General features: G+C 43.3%; 1 protein-coding gene across 4 annotated transcripts in view; it reads left to right on the plus strand.

The window, feature by feature from the left end:
- The first annotated feature begins 20624 nt into the window (after nucleotides 1-20624).
- Nucleotides 20625-22083, plus strand: part of SPATA6 (spermatogenesis associated 6) — a 127245-nt gene continuing 125786 nt past the window's right edge. Inside the window, exon 1 of one of the 4 annotated variants that reach the window (XM_051999735.1) lies at nucleotides 20625-20845. In XM_051999735.1, coding sequence (XP_051855695.1) covers nucleotides 20795-20845 — 51 coding nt within the window. In that variant the 5' untranslated portion in view covers nucleotides 20625-20794. The remainder of the gene's footprint in view (nucleotides 20846-22083) is intronic. The other 3 variants (XM_051999736.1, XM_051999737.1, XM_051999738.1) reach the window with 3 other exon arrangements.

A 22083-nucleotide genomic window follows, 5' to 3' on the forward strand; every position in this document is an offset into this window, starting at 1 on the left:
TGGTTCCTTTATCACCTAGAGCAGTTAATCAATATATATTCTAAAATAGGGGGCTCAGAATCAATCGTGAAACCCTTGGCATTTTCTGGTCAGGGCCGGCCCATTGGGATAAACAAAGTAAATAGAATCAGAAAGACCCGAGTTCAAATGCAGCTTCGGATATTCATTAGCTGTACGATTCTGGGCAAGTTCTGTCTGTCTCAGTTTCTTCCTTTGTAAAATGCAGATAATAATGACACAGGGGATAAAACAAGCTATTTGTAAAACACTTTGCAAAGCTTAAAATGCTGAACGAATGCTAGCTATTGTTATAATTATTGTCATCATCATCGTCATTATTATTGTTAATTACCTCTCTCATTTCCACCTCCCCTCGTCCCCCTCATCCAGGATGTCTGGAGAAGGTTGTGTGTAAATCTTTTTTTATTACAGGCTCATGGAACTAGAAGAACTAGCCCATCCTCCTCACTCGCAGAGCATGGTTTAAGAACATTTCTTGTAGTTCCCCCAAAGAGATTCATGAGAACAAAAGAATAGTGCATGGAGGGGCAGCTGGGTGGCGCAGTGGGTGGAGCCCTAGCCCTGAAGTCAGGAGGACCTGAGTTCAAATCTGGTCTCAGCCACTTATCACTGCCCGGCTGTGTGACCCTGGGCGAGTCATTTAACCCCAATTGCCTCAGCAAAATAACAACAAGAACAATAACAATAATAATCGCACATTAAAAGTGTTTTGTGAACTTTAACTCTCTGGAAATACCAGTTACTTCTCATCCTATGATTACGTGCAGGGCGTTCCAAGGTGAAATCTGCATTAGGAGACAAAATTCTTTCCCAGAACCTCCCTCTGCTAATGAAGCTATGGGAATGGTTAAAATAACACCCAAGGAACTAATGAATATACTAATGAATGAACTTTCTATGCTGAGACAGCTGTGTGTCATCATCCGATATTTATGCATAATTATCATTTATATGGCACCTATTAGGTGCCAAGCATTGTGCTAAGTGCCTCTTGTGATCCTTACCACAAACCTGGGAGAGAGGTACTATTATGATCCCCATTTTACAGATAAGGAAACTGAGACAAAGAGAGATTCATTCATTTGCAAAAGGTCATGTAGCTAGAAAGTATGTGAGGGCAGACGGGAACTCAAGCTTTCCTGACTCTGGGTCCGGTGCTCTGTCCCCGGGTCACCTACTGGTTCCGAACCAAGACAATGGGCGTCCTTCTCTGGCTTGGCTCATTCTGGGTGGGGATTTTGGCCGGTCTCTTTTGAGTGATTATAGGTCTCTTTCTTGAAACTCTATGATATTACTCAGCCGCAGCCAGCAATACACCATCTGTAAGCAGGACCTGAAGTCCCAGCTGTGGGCTCTGGGCGTGGGTACCAAATTTGTGGGGGAGGGGAGGGGCACAGAGAGAGAGAGACAGAGAGAGAGAGAGAGACACAGACAGAGAGAGAGACACAGAGACAGAAAGACAGAGAGAGAGAGAGAAAGAGAGAGAGAGAGAGAGAGATTAGAGAGAGAGAGGCAGAAACAGATAAAGACAGACAGATTGACATTAACAGAGAGACAAAGACAAACAGACAGATAGAAAGAGACAAGAGAGAGAAAGAAAGAGAGACAGACTGAAAGGGAGAGTCAGAGACAAAGAGAAAAACAAAGATAGAGAGAGAGTCAGAGAGACAGAAACAGAAAGAGAAAAAGACAGAAAAAAAAGAGAGACAAAGAGAAAAAGAGCCACACACACACACACACACACACACACATACACACACACACACACAGAAACAGAAAGAGAAAGAGAAAAAAACAGAAAGAAACAGAGAGAGACGGAGAGACAGAGAGAGAGAGAGAGAGAGAGAGAGAGAGAGAGAGAGAGAGAGAGAGAGAGGAAGAGACAGAGAAAAATGTTGCACCCCATTGCCCAAAGAGAGGATGCAGAGAAGCCAGCAGGGACGGAGTCACTCTTTTAAAGGTATACACATGGAACAGGCGGCTCTTCCTGCTCAGTAGCCATTCCTCTTGTACCCAACATCCTTCCCCCAGTGACAAACTGCCAGCATGGAGGTGGGGGCAGGCAAGGATGCTTCATTAAGGAGAAATCCAATTGCAGCAATGCCAGATTATGGGAGTATTTCAAGAACCTGAATATTATTGTTAGCCCAACCAAGGAAAGAGGGTCTGCCTCCTTGGCCGTAATCCTTCAGCCACTGATTGAAAACTTCCAGTGACAGAGAGCTCCCTCCCTCCCGAAGCAGCTTTATTTCATCTTTTGTATTGCTCCAATGTGTCCACTCTGTGTGACCACATCTGGGGTTCCTTGGCGAGGAGGGTGGAGTGTCTGCCATTTCTTTCTCTGGCTTCTTTTACAGATGGGGAAACTCCGGTCCTCCTGATTCTGGGCCGGGCGTTCTATCCCCTGTGCCCTATTGCCCGTTTTTCTATAATCTGACTGTCCAGAACGTTCATCCCCTGCTTTTTAGCTCTGCTCTCTGTAGCTGAGCAGGACAACTTACATTCCACCTTCCTGTAACAGCCCTCCAGATACTGGGAGACAGCTCTCATCTCCCATTCCAAGTCTTCTTCCCTTCAGGCTAAAAATTCCCATTTCCTTCAACTGGCCTTCTTCGGGTATGAGTTCCAGGCCTTTCTCCAGGCTGGCTCCTCATTCCCATTCCTCGAATCCGGTCCCCCAAAATGAATAAAACCCCGCAGAAGTGGTCCCATGAGGATGGAGGATAACAAGAGCGATAACCCTTCTCTGAGCAGCTTCAGCCTGAGTGGGAAGTAGAAGACAGAAAGCTGGGCTCTCTCCCAACAGGAAGAGCAACCCCCACCCCTGGACACGTGCCAGGTGTGTAACCCGGACCAGTCACAACCTCTTGGGTTTGGAGGCAAACCTGTTAAATGCTCAGCTGCATAAAAGGTGAGAGTGTATATTGATAGAGGAGGAGTTTCTTCCCTGAGAACAACCTCTACCCACTCATTAAAAGCATAAATCCAGTCTGAAAATAAAAATCAAAGACTTATAAGAGTCATTGTTAAGAAACAGGATCTTATCTGATTTTTCTTGGATAGCAAGATAACTGTACAAATATGTGTATATATATACATATATGCATATATATGATTTAACATATATTTTAACATATTTAACATGTATTGGACTACCTGCCATCTCGGGGAGGGAGTAGAGGGAAGGAGGGGAAAAGTTGGAACAGAAGATTTTGCAGGGGTCAATGTTGAAAAATTACCCATACATATGTTTTGTAAATAAAAAGCTATAATAAAAATAATAAAAGAAAAGTTGAAAAAAATAAGCAGGATCTTAAAAGCACAGAATTAGAGTTTTAATCTTAGTTCCAAAATTTATTGGCTATGTGAACTTAGCAAACGATCTTTCCTCCTCAGAGATGCGGTTTCTTCATTTATAGTGTAAACTGGAGTAAACAAAATCGACAGCCAAGCTTACAGGCTTGGCAAACCTTAAATAGCTGGAAAATGGGTGCTGTAATTATTGTGGTGGTGGTCATAGTTTTGTAGACATATATGCCTTTATGCTGTGCATATATATACAGATTTATGGGCTGTTCACTTATTTTGAGCTTGTGATCAGTGAAGAAGTTAAAGATACATAAGACTAAACCATCTGGTTTAATTTGTCCTTCATTTTTGAAGAGGACCAATGTCGATGATGTCTTGACTTGTCCATGAGTCAGGCAGAGCTGCCCAAAGCCTCCCAGTCTCTTCCTGAGTCATCAAAGTCCAGTGACAGGCCAAGAGTCAAGATGGATGGTGACAGCCTGGGATGCAATGAATGACCTTGGTATCTTCTCTAAGCTCTAAGAGTTCCACAGCAGTTATTTCAGCCCCCTTTAAGGATGTTGGGACAAATTGCTCTCATCTGCCCATTCCATCATGTCTTCACATGTTTGGGGTAGACATCCCTCTAACTCATCAATGAGTTTGAAAGCCCAAATGTCAGAGGGACTGAAAGAACCCATGAGGCAGAGATGAGGAGGGAGAGCATTTTAGGCAGGAAGCACAATCAGGGCCAGTGCTCAGAGATGGAAGATGGAGGGTCTTGTTCTTGGAAAAATGGAACCATTTTTAATGAATTTGACAGTATATGGAAATGATTAAAGTGTAAGAGGTCTCGAGAAGTAGTGGGGCAAGTTGTCATAGGTTGGAAAGTAAGAGGATTTTACTCTTGGTCCTGGAGATAATAGGGAACCCTTGCATTTGATTGAATAGACGTGGTCAGATCTTTGATAAAAGGTCAATGTGGTAGTTGACTGGAGGATGGACTGAACAGGAACAGAGGGAGAAGGAGAAAGACATGAGGCAAGATCAACCAGCAGGTTATTAAAATAGTTCAGATGGGAAGTGATGAGGGTCCACAACCGGCAATTGTGTGTGACAAGAGGGGACTTGCACTAGAAATGACAAGAATTGGAAGCATCAGATATTTGAGGCAAATGAAGGGAGGAGTCAAGGATGATGCTGAGATTGTAGTGAGAGGATGGCAGTGCTTTTGGATGTGAAAGGGAAGTTGGGAAGAGGGGAGAGCTTGAAGGGAAAGGTTCTGAATTCTGTTTGGGTCATATTGAGTTTGAGATGTATATTTGGCTCAAGACATCTAGTAGGAGGTGATATAAGGCTGGAGCTTAGGGCTAGAAAAATAGATGTGAGAATCAGCTGAGTAGAGGTGATAATTTCCCCCTTGGTAGCAAGTGAATTCTTCAGTACTGAGGGAGAAAGGTATTCAGGACAGAATCCTGTAGGAACCTGCCACTAGAAGGTATGATCTAGATGAAGCTCTAGAAAGGAAGTTAAGAAGCAGTGATCTTACTGGCAGGAAGAGAACAGAAGAGAGCTGAATCCAAAGGAGAAAATATCCAGGGGAGGAGGGTTGACAGCTGCCAAGAGGTTAGAAGGATGAGACCCAGGAAGTGACTATTAGATTTGGCAGTTTAGAGATCATTGGTAAATTTGGAGAGAATAGTTTCAGTCTCATGATGGTGTCAGAAACCAGAGAGGGGAAGATTTAGAATTGAGTGAGAGGAAAGGAAATGAAGGCACTAATTGTAGATGGTTTTCTCAAGGACTTTGCCCACAAAATGGAAAAGAGATATAGGAGGACTGCTAGCAGACACGGACAGATGTTTTGTTTTAGTGTGAGGGAGACATGGGCATGTTTGTAGGCAGGAGGAAAGCAGCCAATAAACAGGGAGAGATTGAAGAGTGATAGTAGAGGGGACAGAGGGAGCAATCTGCTGAAGGAGACAAGAAGTAATTGGATCACTTGTGCTGGTAGAAGAGCTTACCTTAACAAAGAAAACCTTCATGTGAGACAGGGGTGGAGGAAGAGAAAGTGACAAAAAGCACATGAGTGATACAAACTGAGGAGATAAGAAGAAGAGGGAGCTCTCAGCAAATGGCTTCACTTTTTTTTCAGTGAAATAGGAGGCAAGGTTCTCAACTGAGAAGCTGGAGAGCAGGGGAGCCATGAGGGTTGAGCATAGTTTTGGAATTGCTGCTGGGGAAAATGGGAAAATGAGTCAATTGGAAAGGTGAAAGTATTGCCTTGTTTCAGAGAGGGACCACTTAAAATTATGTAACATAAATTTGTAATGGAACCAGGTCAGCACAATTTCCAAGCTTTCTCCAGGTCTATCAAGCAACAGCATAGAAAGGCTAGTCTGCAAAAAGGTTAACAAGTTGAAGCATTTTATCCATAATTTGGAGGCGATGAGATTATTTAATTAACAATCGTCAAATTAAGCTCCCTAAAGTAGCAAGGGAAAAACAAATGTGAACCTATGGTAACATTTTCCCTGAGTTGGTGTCCTCTCAGAGCCTTAAGCAGTTCTGGTGAAGAGACAAGGGGAATAACTGAAGAAATAGTGTCACTCCCCTTCCCAGAAAGCAGGAGTGGAATGACCTGAAATTTCTGCACAACAACTTGACCTTATGAGAATTTTCCCAGGCTTGGAGAGAGGCAAGAGTATATTGGTAAAAGTCGGCAACTTTGATTTTCCAAGATGTATTTTCAAAGAATATGTCTTACAGGTAACAATAAAGATGTAGTAAATGCCTACTATGTGCCAGGCACTGTGCCAAGCACTGGGGATACAAATGCAAAAAAGACAGTCCCTTCCCTCAATGAGCTTACAGTGTAATTGAAGAAGATAATAGACAAAAGGAAACTAAAAAGGAGAGAGACGAACGAGGGGAGAACCAGCATGAGACGATGTAAAATCAAGCAGAGTGTCGGATAGAAAATGTCAAGCTATTTGGGAAGTTCTGAACTCTCTCTAAAGGAAGACTTTAGCAGGAGTTTCTCACTCCACTCTGCAGCCCTCCAGGGGAGAGACAACTGAGAGTTCTGAGAAGGTATTGATTAACTCCATGCTGCGTGATGAAGAGATTTCAGGTTATGAGCTTATCTTGGGAGAGAGAGGATGTTTGCCGATGGGGCTGCTGATGGAAAATGGGGAGGTTCGGATGCCGCTGAAACTGTCCAGAATCTCTGAGATTTGTGGTCTAAAGAACAAATTCTTTGTTTCCTGCCAGTGATTCTCAGTCCTTCATGGGAAAGCTGGACTTAAAAAACCCAGACAGCTCAGAGCGATCTTCGTAATGGGGCTGATATAGACACCAGCCAAATATTGGGGTCTGGGCATGTGAAGAATCCACAGGGCCATTCTCTTTGGCAAAAGTCAGGTTTATTTAAGGAAGAGGTTACAGACAAAATGAAGGGACACAACAGGCTCCAGCTATGGTAAATACGGAACAGAGTGGGAGAGCATCTGAAAGACAAATTCCTCAGTGGAACTCACAATTACCCAGTGGAAAGGAAATACCCAACGAGGTTGGAGCATGCCCTTAGCTAGCAGAGTCCTGAAAAGGACTTAAGCCCCCTAAAAGACTTAATCGTCTATAAGGAGGAGAAGTGGGGTTGAAGCATAGTGGAGTTAGGAGAGATACCACGTGGCTTGGGGGGCAGACTGACCCAAAGGGGGGCAATAATGAAGCCGAGGACCATAAGCTATTTTAGAGGGAAAATTTAACCTCAGAAACTTGACTAGTTTTTCTCCAGAGGGTGGGACCCTGGAACTGAACTGATCTTTATTATCAGAGCCTTTTTTCTTCCTGCCCCAGAATAATTTTTGTAGATTCTTCAGATTCAGGTCATCATTTGGACCATAAAGAATTCTTTAGACAAGCTGGGATGTGACAGTGCTCCAACTCTGCTCCATTCTTTAAAACCATCATGTTTGGCTTCCTGAGAATAGTCAGTGTCTTTGATGTCCTCCCCTGTGACATCCAAATAGCTTTAGTTTCTTCCTCTTTTACTCGGAAATAATATTTATTCAACCTATCTTTTAAATCTTTGTAGAAAGGGCTTAGTAACCCTAAAATCTTCTAGAAATGCCTTGTTCTTTCTTTCATTGTTATTATGATTCACTTTCTGGCCATGCTGAGTCTCAGAGTCCTCCTGCCCTCGTCCCCAATCCCACTGCTGTAGTTTCAGGGCTGAACCATGGCATGTCCGGTACTAAGAAGGAAAAACAGAAACAGAAAAGTAGAATGCTGTGATGTCAACCGTCCTGGATTCTGAGTCAGACCCAAGTCTATTTTTGGGCTGTCTGACCTCGGTGTCCCCTTCCTAAGGCTCAATTTCTTCTTCTATAAAATGAAGGTCTTTTCCAACTCTCAGTCTTGAGCACTAAGTACTCCATGAGCTCCTCACGGCTGTTCAGTTTTCTGTTCACCGATCAATAATTGAAGAGGTGATGAATTTGGAAAGTAGAATGCAGTCCAATCTAAAGAAACAAAGTGAAGTCTGCCTTAATGAAGGAAAAGCTGATTTGTTCCTCGGTCATTGATAGAGCCCCTAGTGACCTCCTCTGACATCCAGGGAAGTCTATGATCGATGTCCCAAAGTTATGTTGCTCTTGTCAGGAAGCAGGTGACAGAAAGAAAAGAAGGAAGTGAAGTTTTGGAAGTTTCTAAAGCCTTGGGGTTCTTCTTTCTCTACACCTTTCCCTTGGCAATATCATTGCTACAGTTTCAAGCATCTTCTACACAAATGACTTCCACATCTCAGTTTCCAATCATGGCCTCTCTTCTGAGCTCCAAACCTACAGAGGCATTATAGTATAGTGGAAAGGGAGCTTGATTTAGGATCTAAAGGGCCCAACTTCAGTCCCTTATTGTATCATTTATTACCTATGAGATCTTGGTTAAGTCACTTCCCTCTAAGGACCCGTTTCCTCATCTGTAAAATCAGGAGGTTGGACTTGTTAAGGTCACTCTAAATCTATGACCTAAATCTTTATCTATACACCTGGAGATTCCATTAGACACTTAAAATGTACTTACTCTCTCTCTCTCTCTCTCTCTCTCTCTCTCTCTCTCTCTCTCTCTCTCTCTCTCTCCCTCCCTCCCTTTGTCTCTCTGTCTCTCTGTCTTTCTCTCTCTCTCTCTCTCTCTCTCTCTCTCACATACACACACACACACACACACACATGCACCCAACACTGGATTATGGCACAGTCTAGCCATGATTATTGAATACTGTCCTAGCCATTTAAATTGTTCTTTATTCCTTTAAGTTACGCTTGGTAATTGAATTTACACAAGTCTTTTTGTATATTTTGGGAGGTTGGTCCCCAGGTGGTTTATGCAAATTTTGTAGTCATTTGGAATGGGATTTCCCTTTCTATTACTGTTTATTGTGTTATTATTATATAGAAATGATGTTGAATTTTGAATATTCTGCAACTTTGCTGAAACTATTGTCTCAATTAGTATTTTTTCTAATTTTTTAGAATTTTCTAGATAAAGCATTATATTATCAGCAAATGGAGTTTTATCTCCTTTTAACCTATCATTATTCTTTTAATTTCTTTTTTGTCTTATTATTAATAGCATTTCTAGAGCTTTATGAAGTAATAGTGGAGAAAGTGAGCCTCCTTGTTTCATCCTTATATTCATTGGAAAAAGGTTTTAGTATATTTCCATTGCATATAATACTTGATTTTGGTTTTAAGTATATGTCTGTTATGATATTTTTTAAAATAACTTTTTATTAACAGAACCCATGCCAGGGTAATTTTTTACAGCATTATCCCTTGCACTCGCTTCTGTTCCGATTTTTCCCCTCCCTCCCTCCACCCCCTCCCCCAGATGGCAAGCAGTCCTTTACATGTTGAATAGGTGACAGTATATCCTGGATACAATATATGTGTGCAGAACCGAACTCTCTTGTTGCACAGGGAGAATTGGATTCAGAAGGTAAAAATAACCCGGGAAGAAAAACAAAAATGCAAGCAGTTTATATTCATTCCCCAGTGTTCTTTCTTTGGGTGTAGCTGCTTCTATCCATCCTTGATCAATTGAAGCTGAATTAGCTCTCTTTAACAAAGAGACTTCCATCAGAATACATCCTCATACAGTATTGTTGTTGAGGTATATAATGATCTCCTGGTTCTGCTCATTTCACTCAGCATCAGTTCATGTAAGTCTCTCCAAGCCTCTCTGTATTCATCCTGCTGGTCATTCCTTACAGAATAATACTGTTATGATATTTTTAAAAGGATCCTTCTGTGCCTATACTAAAAAGCTCAGTAGTTTAGTGAATAGAGTGTCAATCCTGGCTTTAAATCCAGCCTCAGACCTTCCTAGCTGTGTGACCCAGGGCAAGTCACTTAATCCTGTTTGCTTCAGTTTCTCATCCATAAAATGAGCTGGAGAAGGAAACTCCAGTATTTTTGCCAAGAAACCTCCAAATGGGATAACAAAGAGTTGAAAACAACTGAAAAATGATTGAATGACATTATTTATGCATTGTAGAATTCTTAGCATAAAAGAATGTTGTACTTTGACAAAGATTTTTCCTGAATCTGTTGGTTTGGGATGTTTTGGTTTTTATAAATTATGTTGATCTAGGGAGTTTTGTTGTTTTTAAGCTAGTTAGTACCTAGATATTGAAGGAGATGCGTGTGTGTGTGTGTGTGTGTGTGTGTGTGTGTGTGTGTGTGTGTGTATGTGTATTAGTGAATGGCAGAAGGAAGGAAAATGGTGTTCAGTTTGCCTGAACTCTACTAGGATGGTCAGAGACTTTATCCCCTGTGACCAGCTCAGGTATCATCGGTGAACTTTGTCTCTGCAGAGAATCCAAACATGTTGTCTCCCTCCTTTCCACTTTCTTCTCTCTTCCCTCTTATTCCTCTCTCATTCCATCTGAAAAGAAAAAGACTTAAATCTAACTCTTCCTCCCCATTTCTTTGAAAACTGTTTTATTGCTTCTTTAAGTCTGGCTCGCTCTAGGTAAAAGATGAAATCTATTTTAATTGTCTGAGTGCATGTTTTTAATTGCATTCAGATAATGTAATCAAGAAAGCTTTTGGCTATTTGGTTACAGTGGATTTAACTGGCTGGAAAGCTACTTCTCAGATTGGTGGGTAGGTGCCATCTGGGAGTATGACAAACTGTTATTTAATTTTATTAATAATTCTATAATCTTTTACAAGCACAAGTTTTAACTGAATGTCAGGTGACTAGACTTCTGTTATAATATAGGTATGGTTCACTAAATCTCCAATCCAGATGAGAGGGAGAGGGTTAGCTGTAAAGCCCTTTAAAAGAAAAGCCTATAAGCTGATGGATGTCGAGGAGGGGGTTACGAGAAGGCGAAATCTTACCCATGATGCTACCCAACATTTATATGGTATTTACTATGTGCCAAACACTGTTAAGCACTTTATAAATATTACTTGCTTTGACTTCACAATAATCTTGGGAAGTGGGAGTTATTAATATCTCTATTTTACAGCTGAGAAAATTGAGGTGATAGAGAGCTTAAGATTCTTGCCTTGGGTCATACAGCTACTAAGTGATTGTGTTTGAACTCAGGTCCTAACACTGGGTCCAGCTCACAGCATCACTGAGCTGCCCATCAGAATACAGAAGTGTAGTCTGGGAGGAATCCATTCTGATCCTCCATATCTAGAGGGAAGATAAGATTGAGACCTGAGAGAGTAACTCCATGGCTAACATGGCAGACCCAGGGTCAGGAAGCTTTCAGTTTCTGTCTCAATACTATTAGCTGTATCTTAATCTCTCTCTGTCTCAGTTTACTCATCTAAAATGGGGGTAATAAAAGCACCTACCTCCTGTGGTGGTTGTGAGGACTGAGTGAGATAATATATGAAAAGTGCTTTGCAAACCTTAATGTGCTATTTTACATAAAAGTGGGTTTTAATGATTATTTTTTCCTTGTCTTTTCCCTTTTTAGTTAAACCTCCTTTCATTAGTTTTACACAATTCTGGTCAAATACACATACACACACACACACACACACACTTTTAAAAATGGCCAGTTCTTGTTAGGTGTCCTTTATTCAGAGCAAGAGCCGGTCATTCCTTTATTTTAATATGAAGTTGAAAAATCTCAATTCTGTTCCATCTAGCACAGAGCACATGGGAAATACTTGGAAAAGACTTGCTTGATTTTGAGGGACAATTTGCTTTCCAAATCTGTTGTTCGCATCTAAATCTCTTGCCTTTAGTGGGTAGCAGCCATTAAATCACCGCCTCTGAACCTGAGGGCTTTTGCCTAAGATTTTGCCATTTTTAACAATACTTTCTTCTTTTTGAGTAATATAATGCTGCGGCAGCAGCAGATGGCAGCAGCAGCTTGGTGGAAGAGCAGTGACCGTTGAGGTAGACAACAGCTGTAGCAGATGGAACCTGCAGAAAAGATGGAAGGGACAGCTTTGGACCCAAGGAAAAAGGGCAGCCATGATGGCAGAATGAAGCAGCAGCTATAAGGCACAGTCCCTTGCTGAGAGATGGAGTCTCCAGGGATGGTTGCTCTTGCCTAGGAATCTGCGATACACACACACACACACACACATATACATAGGAGTAACATACATACATACACACATATTATATATAATATGTGTGTATGTATGTATGTTACTCCTTCTCCCTCTGACATGCTAACTAATGAGAAATTAATCCCTTAATTTATATTGGGCAGGAGGTGAAGGAAGAATAATTCTAGCACTTGATTTTTCTTTTGTTATTTACTTTTCTATTTGATTTATGTTTCCTGTTGAGTCTGTTGGTAAAGATGGTATTGAATGGGGGCTCAAAACACATTCACATGATGTGGTACCTGAAACAACTTACATGAAACTTGAGGTAGCAGTAGCTTGAAGAGTTGAGTGACATCTCTATTAGACTGAACAGAACATTTCTGAGAGTAAAGAATACTTTGTAGAAATTAATGTAAAGCCTAATATGAAACACTTTGCATGAGTGCACATATATAATCATCCTCAAATTGTTTTCCTTCTCAAGGAAGGGGGCAGAGGAGGGAAGGAGACAGAGAATATGGAACTCAGAATTTATTTATTTTTAAATAGTATCTCAATTTCCCAAATTATATGTTAATTTTTTTTTGAGTTCCAAATTTTATCCCTTCCTCCCTTTCCTCCTCCCTCCCTGAGACAGTAAGCAATCTGATATAGTTTATATATGTGGAATTCAGAATTAAAAAAAAATGAATGTTAAAATTTTTTGTTTTATTTGGTTGAGGAAAAAATGTAAAAATATATTTAAGAGAATTTAATGTAAGGAGGTTAAGCAAAACATCTAAGATTCAGCAATCCCATCATACAACATCTCCTGAACTCATGGGCTCAATCTGATGTTTTAACCTCCATTTTTTCTTTAATATCTCTTCCTTACTGAGCCCGGGATATAGTGAGTAACTTTCCTGAAAATGTTACTATTGAGCAAATCTAATCCTATTCAGTGCCACTAATACTAGACTCAAAGGTGGTCCCTGGCACTATTTTGCCCAGTTTTTGAGATCTCTCTCCGTGATCTCTTTCCGACAGAGATCCCTCTCTCTCAGACCCAGAAGAGCTGTTCTACTTGTGAAGCGGTCCAAAAGAAGTCAATGGTAGGTTTACTCAGGAAGTCCATGTAACAAAATGGAATATATCTTGGGGTCTCAAACTAATTGTGAGATTGATGGGATAAACCTATGCTCCTAAGGGCACAAGCCACAGGTTGTTTCATCAATACATATTTAATATTAGACATCTGTCCCTCAGCCGTGGGGATTGGCAAGCACAGTCATAGCGCACAAGATGCTGGGGAGTGGTCGTGGTGGTACTGGTGTTAATTTAGGGTGAGAGAAGATAGTATGCTGTAGAAGGGGGGGGCACACTCACCTGTTTCCTCTGGATTCTATCCTGGGGCAGTGACATAGAGACACAGCCATGCTAGAAAAGCTTCCTTTGACCAGGACACCAGACCCTGGCTCTTTCCAAACTTGGGAGCCCATCGCCTCCCTGAAGCTGCTCCATAGCTCTGCCATAGCAGCCCATCTGACCCCGAGGTCTAAACTTCCTCTTCCTTAAATCCCTAGAGCATATGATCCTCTGTACTCATAATGGCACTGCAAAACAGAACACCCATCTCTGAGAGGTTTGGCGCTGTCCCTGGCTCTAGTGCTGATTCTCTTCAGAGTTCCCAGTTTTCCAGATGTCTCTCCAATCTGTCATCAGTCTTATTGCAGTGTACTGGAAGAGTGAATTTCAGACTTGGTGCCCAGAAGTAGTTATCCCCTCCATTGACTGCTCATTCTTTCATTTTGCCCATGGGTGCCATCTCTTATAGTCTTCATCATGGCAGATACAACAGTCTCTTCAAACTGTATTTCTTGCCATAAACTATTAATCTTTTTAGCACAGTCTAGATCGTATATCCCAATTCTCCCTTCTGGATCTTGAGTTTCATGGGGACAACAAGTGCAGCTATTGTAAATTGTGTGTTGTCTCCCACTCTCCTTGCTGTCCCGGCTCATGTTCTCTATGCAGACAATTCTGGAGTATTTGTTGAATGAATGAAATCTTGGACTCACACAAGTTTGCAAGAATAAAAGTGAGAGTACTTTGTGGGACATATCATAGAAGTATAGAACTTTAGGGTTGAAAGGAACCTTAGAGATCATCAAGTCTAGCTTGCTAATTTTACAATCTAGAGATCCAGAAAGGGGGAGAACTTTTCAAAGTCTTGAAGATAGTAAGCAGCAGAGAAAGATTCAAATTCAAATGGTCTGTCTTAAAAACTAGAGCTCGTGCCACTCCACTATGCTAAAAGGAGTATTTATGTTCCTTCTTTCATTTCTTTCTGCCCTGCTGGATGCTTCCTCCATTCTTCTTCCCCACCCTCACGTCAATGACTTCCCAACCTTGATGGATAAAGAATAGGAAAGTCCTATTGACTATTATTGTTATTTTCAATTTCTTGAGGTGAAAGGATAAAGATTTTTCTGTTCATCCCCGGGGATAGATCCAAATTTAATCTTGAAGTCAGTAAATATTGTTTTAACCAATGAGAATTATCTCAAAATGGAAGCTGCCACAGGAGATAGTGAGCTCCTCATCAGTATAGGATGAGTGATACTGGATGACTAGTATTGAGATGTTGTGGAGAAAATTCCTGCTTAAATGTGAGCTGGGCTGGATATCTCTAGCCCATGGTGGGCTATCTCAGAGATATCCCTTACAATTAAAGTTTAAGGAATCTATCACCATGAGCTTGCTTGGATTTTAAAGCCTTAGCATTGGTCCTAATGTGCCATCTCAGTAGAAATGGGTGCTTTTGTTTCTTTAGTAGGAGTTCATTTGTTGGTACTAGATCTAAAGCTTTCTGGGATCAATGTATCCAGCATCCAGCTGTGCTCTATGGTTAAAGGCAGCAGTGATGGTACAGTCTGGACTTCTATTGTGAGAGATGGGCTTTAAAGCTCTTCCTGCTTGGTTCCTTTCTCATGTCTTTTGTGCCTTCTCATGCCCTTTTGGGCTTACCAACAGTTCAAGAGCTAGCTTCTTTTTTGGGGAACTGAGTCCCCAGCAGTGGGAAAGCAAATATGATGCCCCTTCCCTATCCTCTTTCTGTCTCTCTCCCCATCCCCAGCAGAGCTAGAATAATTCCAGGGTTGAGGTTACTGTTGGAATAAGATTAAAACTTATTCACAATAATCAGTACTCTGTTTTAGATTCTTTGAAGTGATTATTAGAACTGTGTCCTTTCTTCCTCTTTCTGGCAATGATAATCCTTCTATTTTTGTCGTATTCTCACTCCTCTCTCTTTGATGCTTCCCTCTTTTGCTCTTCTCTCCCCTTTTTCCTTTAATTAGATGAAAGCTATATAGTTATGTAATTAACTTGAATCCTACCTCAGACTCATACTAGCTGTGTGATCTTTGGCAAGTCTCTTAACCTTTCTGAACATTGTTTGCTCATTCACAAAATTAAGATAATAGTGTTATCTACCTCCAAGGTTGTCATAAAGATAAATGAGATGTCTGAAAAGTAGTGCATTGCAAACTTAAAAGCACCAACCATTGGTTTCCTTATCTCCTTCCTTCTTCCCCATTTCCTTCTTGCTTGTCTTTCCTCATTCTCTTTTCTTTCTTCTATTTCCTTTATCCCTTTGAGTGTGTTAATGACTTTACACTAGCAGGGTGTAGATCACCCATTTCAACCCCTACAAGTATGTATGAGGAAACTGAAGTCCAAAGACAAGAGTTTTACCTAATATCTGTCCCTGTTTCTGTCTGTTTATATTTAAAGTTTTTATTCACATCTATTATTGTTGGTGTTTGTCCTTCATAGGATCGATGACATCATCAGAGTGATGTCTTGACTTGCACGTGAATTGGATTTAAGTGAGTTAGAGCTGTGCAAAACCATCAGCTTCTCTCCTCCAGAGTCATCAGGGTCCAGTGACAAAAGTCAAAATGATTGGTTATGACCCAAAAAGAGAAGTGTCGTCATACTAAGTATCCCTCCCTTCCCAGAAGCCATCCCAGATGACACATAGTATGCTTTTAGAGTCCCCCCAGCATAACTGATCAATACATTAAAATGTCTGAAAATTATATCTGTGAATGTTCCACCTCTACAAATGGGTAAATTGTGTATCCTCTCATTTCTCTTCATTTAGATGTTTGATTTTTATGATTTTATAATTTTAATTTACTTTGGATTTTTTGGTGTGTCAGTGTCCTTTCCATTTATATTGTTGTAGCTGCTGTGCATATTATTTTCTTGGTCCTGATTATTTCACTGCATTAATTAATGTAGATCTTTTTATGCTTTTCTGTATTTATCATATACATAATTTCTTATAGTATAGTAGTATTCCATTCCTTAGACACAATCCTAGGCAATGTACTTCACTTTGTTTGCCTCAGTTTCCTCATCTGTAAGATGAACTGCAGAAGGAAATAGCAAACCTTTTCATATTTTTGTCAAGAAAATCCCAAATAGAGTCATGAAGAGTCCAACACAAATGAAAAAAGACTGAACCATAATATATTCCATTAATTTCTTAAACTCACTTTGACCATTCTACATTTGATGGATATCTATTTTGTTTTCATCTTAGCCCTCACAAAAAATGATGTTATAAACATTTTAGATTATATAAAGACTTTCTTCTGGTTAATAGATTCCTTAGGGTATCTATGACCTTGGGATACTCCAGTAGTAGTCTCTGGTTTAAAGGGGATGGATTTTTAAATTTTTTTGTATAGTTCCAAATTGTTTTCCAAAATGGTGATACCATTTCACAGCTCCACCAACACTGCACGCATGTGCCTATGTATCCCCAAGCCTCTGAAATTGACTGCTGCCATTTTTTGTCATTTTTGCTGATTTTCAGGGTGTGCGATAAAATCTCTGGGTTGTTTTGATTTGCATTTTTCTTATTAGTGACTTGGAGTATTTATTTCATGGGTTGCTGTTTCATGTGGCTGCTGTTCACTTCTTTTGAGAACTGTTCATGTCCTTTGACTATTCTGTGTCTGTCTCTATTTCTCGATCTGCTCCATTCCTCCTCTCCTTTTTTCCCTTTCCATTCCCTTCTTTTTACTCGCTCACCTTCACTTTCCCCTTTTATCTCTTCCCTCTTTTCTAGCTATTCTTTCTCCTATTTTTTTCTCTTTCTCCTTTCTGTCCCCTCTCATATTTCTCAGCTTTCTCCCTCTTTATTCCTTATTTATTTCCTTATTCTTTCTTTTGTTTCTCTCTTACTTACTCTTCAGGTGCTCTGTGTCTCCAGCCCATACATAACCAGGAGAAATATTACACCTGTGTGAGTCACACAATTCATCCATTCATCAAACAGCATGCGTTTATTAAGCACTTACCATATGCTAGACACTAAAGTAGGCTTTGGGGATGCAAATACAAAAGTGAGACTCCAGTCCTTGACCTTGAGCAATTATCTTGGAATCAAATTCAATTTCAAAGAAATTTACATTAGAATCAGAATGTGGACAGGAGCTCAGTGCTTTTCCCACCCTTCATGTCCATTATGTCTTTGGATCATCTACCGCCATTGAACAGGCGAGAAAACTGAGGCTAAATTAGGAAGAAAGACTTGACCAAATGGAGAACACAGGATTTCTGCTGTCTATATCATCGCACTCTTCCCCTGGCCTCAGTCTTCTTGATTAGCACAGCTTCTCCAAGAACTCCGACTCTGTCCAAGCTGGATTCCATAACTCTCTTTGACCAACTTGTGCTTGAGGAAGAATCCTCTTTCTCTTCCGCAAGGCAAGTGGTCATCCGATGTTTGTGGGAACATCTCCAGGGAGGGACAAGATAGCACACTCTACATGGGAATGGCTCCCACTGTTAGTCCATCCCATAAGGATTTATCAAGCACCTACTATGTATTGGGTCATGTAATATGGCAAAAGACCATAGAACTGTAATTTCCTTATTCCTGGAAGTTATGCCTCTCTTTAAGGTGCCAAAGCTTTTTGAATTTTGATCAGAGTCCCTGCACCTGATCTTCCTCATCTTGGGGGGATACTTAGAATCATGTACGAGCAACGCAGTGGAGCCACATCAAGTGCTGGCAAAGAGTCCCTTGCAATCTCCTGACCAGTTGCCCGAGCCCCTTTCCGTAAGGGGGCTGAGAGCTTGCTGCCAGCTTGCTTGGACATGGTGGATTCTGTGCTCATCCCAGTGAGATAGACCTATATTCCCAAGGGGGCTTGGGCTGGGAAAATTGTTTAATTTTGTCCTTTTGTGAGTTCTGCTTCTCCTGCATTCATTTTGAGGCATTATTTTAAAGTTGTTTGGAGGGTAATTCAGGGGAGCTCAGGTGAGTCCCTTGCCTTTACTTTACCATCTTGGCTCTCTCCCTGCCTCCTCCTCATCAAGGGTTTATCAAGCACCTACTATTTATCAGACATTATACCAGGTGTTGGGCGTTATGTACTGAAAAGTACAATTCCTGTTTGAAACGAGCTTATATTCTATTGGAGGGCATTATAAGGGCATGTATAGGAATATACAGAAGGTATAGAAAAAGAACAAACATAAAGCAGTTTAATACAAGGAGTTGGGGAGGGAGAAAGGACATTGTCAGTTTGGGGGATTAGTGACCTCAGCAAGAGATGGCTCCTGAGCTTCCTCAAAGTTCTGGAATTCTATGATCCTGGGCCTCCCGAGATCCTGACTCAAGAATCATATCAAGACCCTGGATTATAATCTGTCTCAAATTATTTTTATACTTGAGTCAGGGACTGGGGTTGTTTTTGAAAGTCTATAATGGGCTTGGATTAGGCCTAATTTATGAAATGCATGTTGGATGTGGTTACCACAGTGGTAAACTGTGATTAGAAAAGGGAGAATGCAACTAAAAAATACATTTCAATAACATTAGCTATGGAGGGGGTGCAATCCTACTGTCCCATCCCAAGGGCCCTTTGAGCCTGAGACTGTTATGGAGGGGAGTGCAACCTTTCTGTCCCCTTTGAGCCTGAGACTGTTATGGAGGGGAGTGCAACCTTTCTGTCCCCTTTGAGCCTGAGACTGTTATGGAGGGGAGTGCAACCTTTCTGTCCCCTTTGAGCCTGAGATGAGGGTGAGTTCTTATCCTAAATCCCAACGCTACAACCCTTACAAACAATCCAATATTACAAGCCAAGTGAGGCTAGACAGACAAATGGTGCCCTCCCTGCCCAGAAGGGGTTTGCGTTCTGCTGAGGAAGGGGGGATATGTACACAAGTAAGCGAATATAAAATACAAGACAAGTAACTCAAAAGTCACTTCGGTAGGAAGAGAAGAATCTTAATGAGTTGGGGAGCACCAGGAAAAGGCGGCCTCTGGAAGGAGGCAACCTTGGGTTGAGCTTGGAAAGAATCTTGGGGTTCGAAGAGAGAAATGAGAGTCAGATTGTGAAGAAAACGTGGGAAGATTCCCACCCCGAATCCCCAGGTGGGCAGAGAGCACAGAGCTGGCGTGAGTGGAACTCTCTGTCCTAAATTCTGCCCTGTCCTTGGGCATCAGTATCACCCCCAAAGCCTCGGCTCCTGCCACTTGACCCTTCTCTCCCTCCCAGGCCCCCACAATCCCACCCACCAATCCCCACCAGCCCTGACTGCTGCCTTTGGAGTTCTGGGTCATCCTCGCGGTGGCAAATCTCGTCCATCGGGGCCGGGGCTCCTGGCCCACTAACACGCCCCTGATTCTCCCCCCAACGCCCTTACTTGATCAGCCCGTGGGAATCATGTGTCAGTATCTTGGCTCCTTTGGGGGCCACCCGCCCCCTCCTTTCTTCCATCTGCAGATGCGACAGGGCTGCCCCCAGTTCTCGGCCCCGAGAAGAAGGGGTTGAAGTGGGCACCCCCAAACCCGCCTGCCTTCCGCTCCGACCGGGGACGTGGGCCGTTCCCGCGGCCGCCGCTCATCTCGGCCTCTCAGGCCAGCTCCCCCCCGCGGAGCCGCCTTTCTCGCTTTGCCACGATTTAAGCCACTCTCTGGGCCAAGGGCCTCTGACCCGGGCCGTGACCTTGTTTTAAGAGCCATTTCGGTGCCGGTGCGTGTTGTGTACCTGCCTTCCTTTGCAATAAGGCTCCGTTTTGTGTATTTAAAAGAAGCGTTTGAGAAGGGGTCCTTAGGCTGCCGAGGGGTCAGGGAGGAGGTGCCGCCCTGCATCTGTGCCAGAGTTTCCTCTCGGGGGAGGTCCCTGTATCCATAAAGCCCCAGAGAGAGCCTCCCTGGTCTCTAGCCCCGCCCCCAGAGTTGGGGGAAGGGCAGAATGTAAGCTCCCTGAGGGCCGGGTCTGTCTCCTTTTGGTCTGTTATCAGTAGGCGCTTAATAGATGCGCCTAAATAAGCAAAAAGTAGGTTGACGACGGAGCTGGGTCCATAGCTGGGTCACCCAGGTCTGGGTTCTTTTTGGTAGACTAAAGACCTTGATTAAGGTTTGTTGGGCCATTGGAGAGGAGGCGGGGCTTTCCGGGCGCTCTGACGACACAGACATCTTCCGAAAGTTCGTTCCCCACCTCTCGGTGGAAGCTCTGCCCTCGGCATTCGGCCGGCCCCGCCCCTCCCTGATAGGCCACGCCCCCAGACTCTCCACTCGGGCTGGGTCACGTGTCTGGTCCTGCTCTTTCTCCGGCCTCTGCAGGAAGCCCCGCCCTTGGGGAGGGAAGAGCGGGTCACGTGCCCCCGCGAAGCGTTCGAGGCCCCTCCCCGTAAGAAGCTCGCGCCGGGCCCGCCCGCGCTGCCATGACAACAGTGTCCACCGCGGCCCAGGCTAAGCTGCTGCTCCGGCGGGACCGAGGCAGGACCGCGGGCCCGGGCCTGGGCCCTCCGCCGCCGCCGCCTTCGCTGCCGCCGCCCCCAGCTCCGCATTCCTCTGCCCAGGGCCCGACGTCAGGGCCAACCCCATGCCGAAGATGAAGGCGCTGCAGTGCGCCCTGGCGCTGGAGATCCGCTCCGTGAGTGACGTCGCGGCCCTGGGGAAACTGAGGCACGGGCAGGGCCGGGCGTGTAGGGGAAGTGGGGGACTGTCCTCTGCTACTTCATTTTTCAGAGGAGGAAACAGTCCCAGGAAGAGAGTCCCCTCCTCACATCCCCATATGTCTTTGGTGGAAGGATCTTTCTTTCCTTCCTGTCCCTCCCCCTCCTCTCACTTGGAAAGTCCTCCCCGCTGTCGGGAGACCCTCACCCTGCCCCCAGAAGTGCGCCCCCCCATAATCCCCTTGAGTAGACTGTAGGTTTGCCACCTTCTTACGCCCAGGCTGCCGGAGAGCCCCGCGAAATGGCAGCTGGGGGGCAGGGCTTGTATGTTTTGTAAGTGTTTCATTACTTTTTGTTGGCATTGAAGCCCCTCCCTCAGTTCCCAACTCCCTAAAGTAAATCTTTGTGACCCTTTCTTCTCCCATATCTTTTTGCTCCACCTTCTCGTGCCCCTTTTCTGATTTCTCCTGATGTCCTTTGTGGATACTTTAAAGCAGGAAAGAGTGGGGGGGAGCCCCAAGTGTGTGGGGAACGACTTGCCTTTGAGTGGCCTTTGAGCCTGACCCCGGGAGCTCCCCCAAACCCTTCCCCGAACTCCCCTCGTAGAAAACTTCTGGAAGCCAAGAGACTTCTCAGACTTGACCCATCAGCGCAGCAGCAGCTGCTGCTTCCCCATCCTGCCCTAGAATGGGGAGGGGGCCTTCTCTCCTTGGCAGGGCCAGGGGCTGCATGTCCCTGACCTTTAAGTGTACAAATAGGGAACCATCTGAAAGGAAAAATGAAAGCAAGTTTGTGCCGGGGACGCAACGAAATTCTCCGTTCTCTGCTGCCCAGCAAGTTGAGTGCATTTTGCTGGTAATCTTGGCCAGCCAGTGTCCTGTTCTCATTCTCACCTCCCATCTCCTTCACTGTTTTCTGTTTGTGTTTTTCTCAAGCTGCCCCATACCTTGGGAATGGACCTTTCCTTTCCCATCTCTCTTTTTGGGTCAGAACCTGTGATTTCCTTGGTGGATGTAGGACCTCTGTGCAGAACTGCACTTCTGCAGCTTACTGTTGCATGGAGCTGCTTGGTGACACTGAGAGAGATTGTGATTTCCCCCCCAGAACTTGCCAGAGGTAGCCCTTGAATTCAGGTTTCCCTGGTATAGAGGTCATTCTGTCCACTAGAGTAAGATAACTGGACTATGCTGCCCCCATCCCCCATCTTAATCTTGTT

Source organism: Antechinus flavipes, chromosome 4 (genome assembly GCF_016432865.1).
Source record: "Antechinus flavipes isolate AdamAnt ecotype Samford, QLD, Australia chromosome 4, AdamAnt_v2, whole genome shotgun sequence".
Classification (NCBI taxonomy): Eukaryota; Metazoa; Chordata; class Mammalia; order Dasyuromorphia; family Dasyuridae; genus Antechinus; species Antechinus flavipes.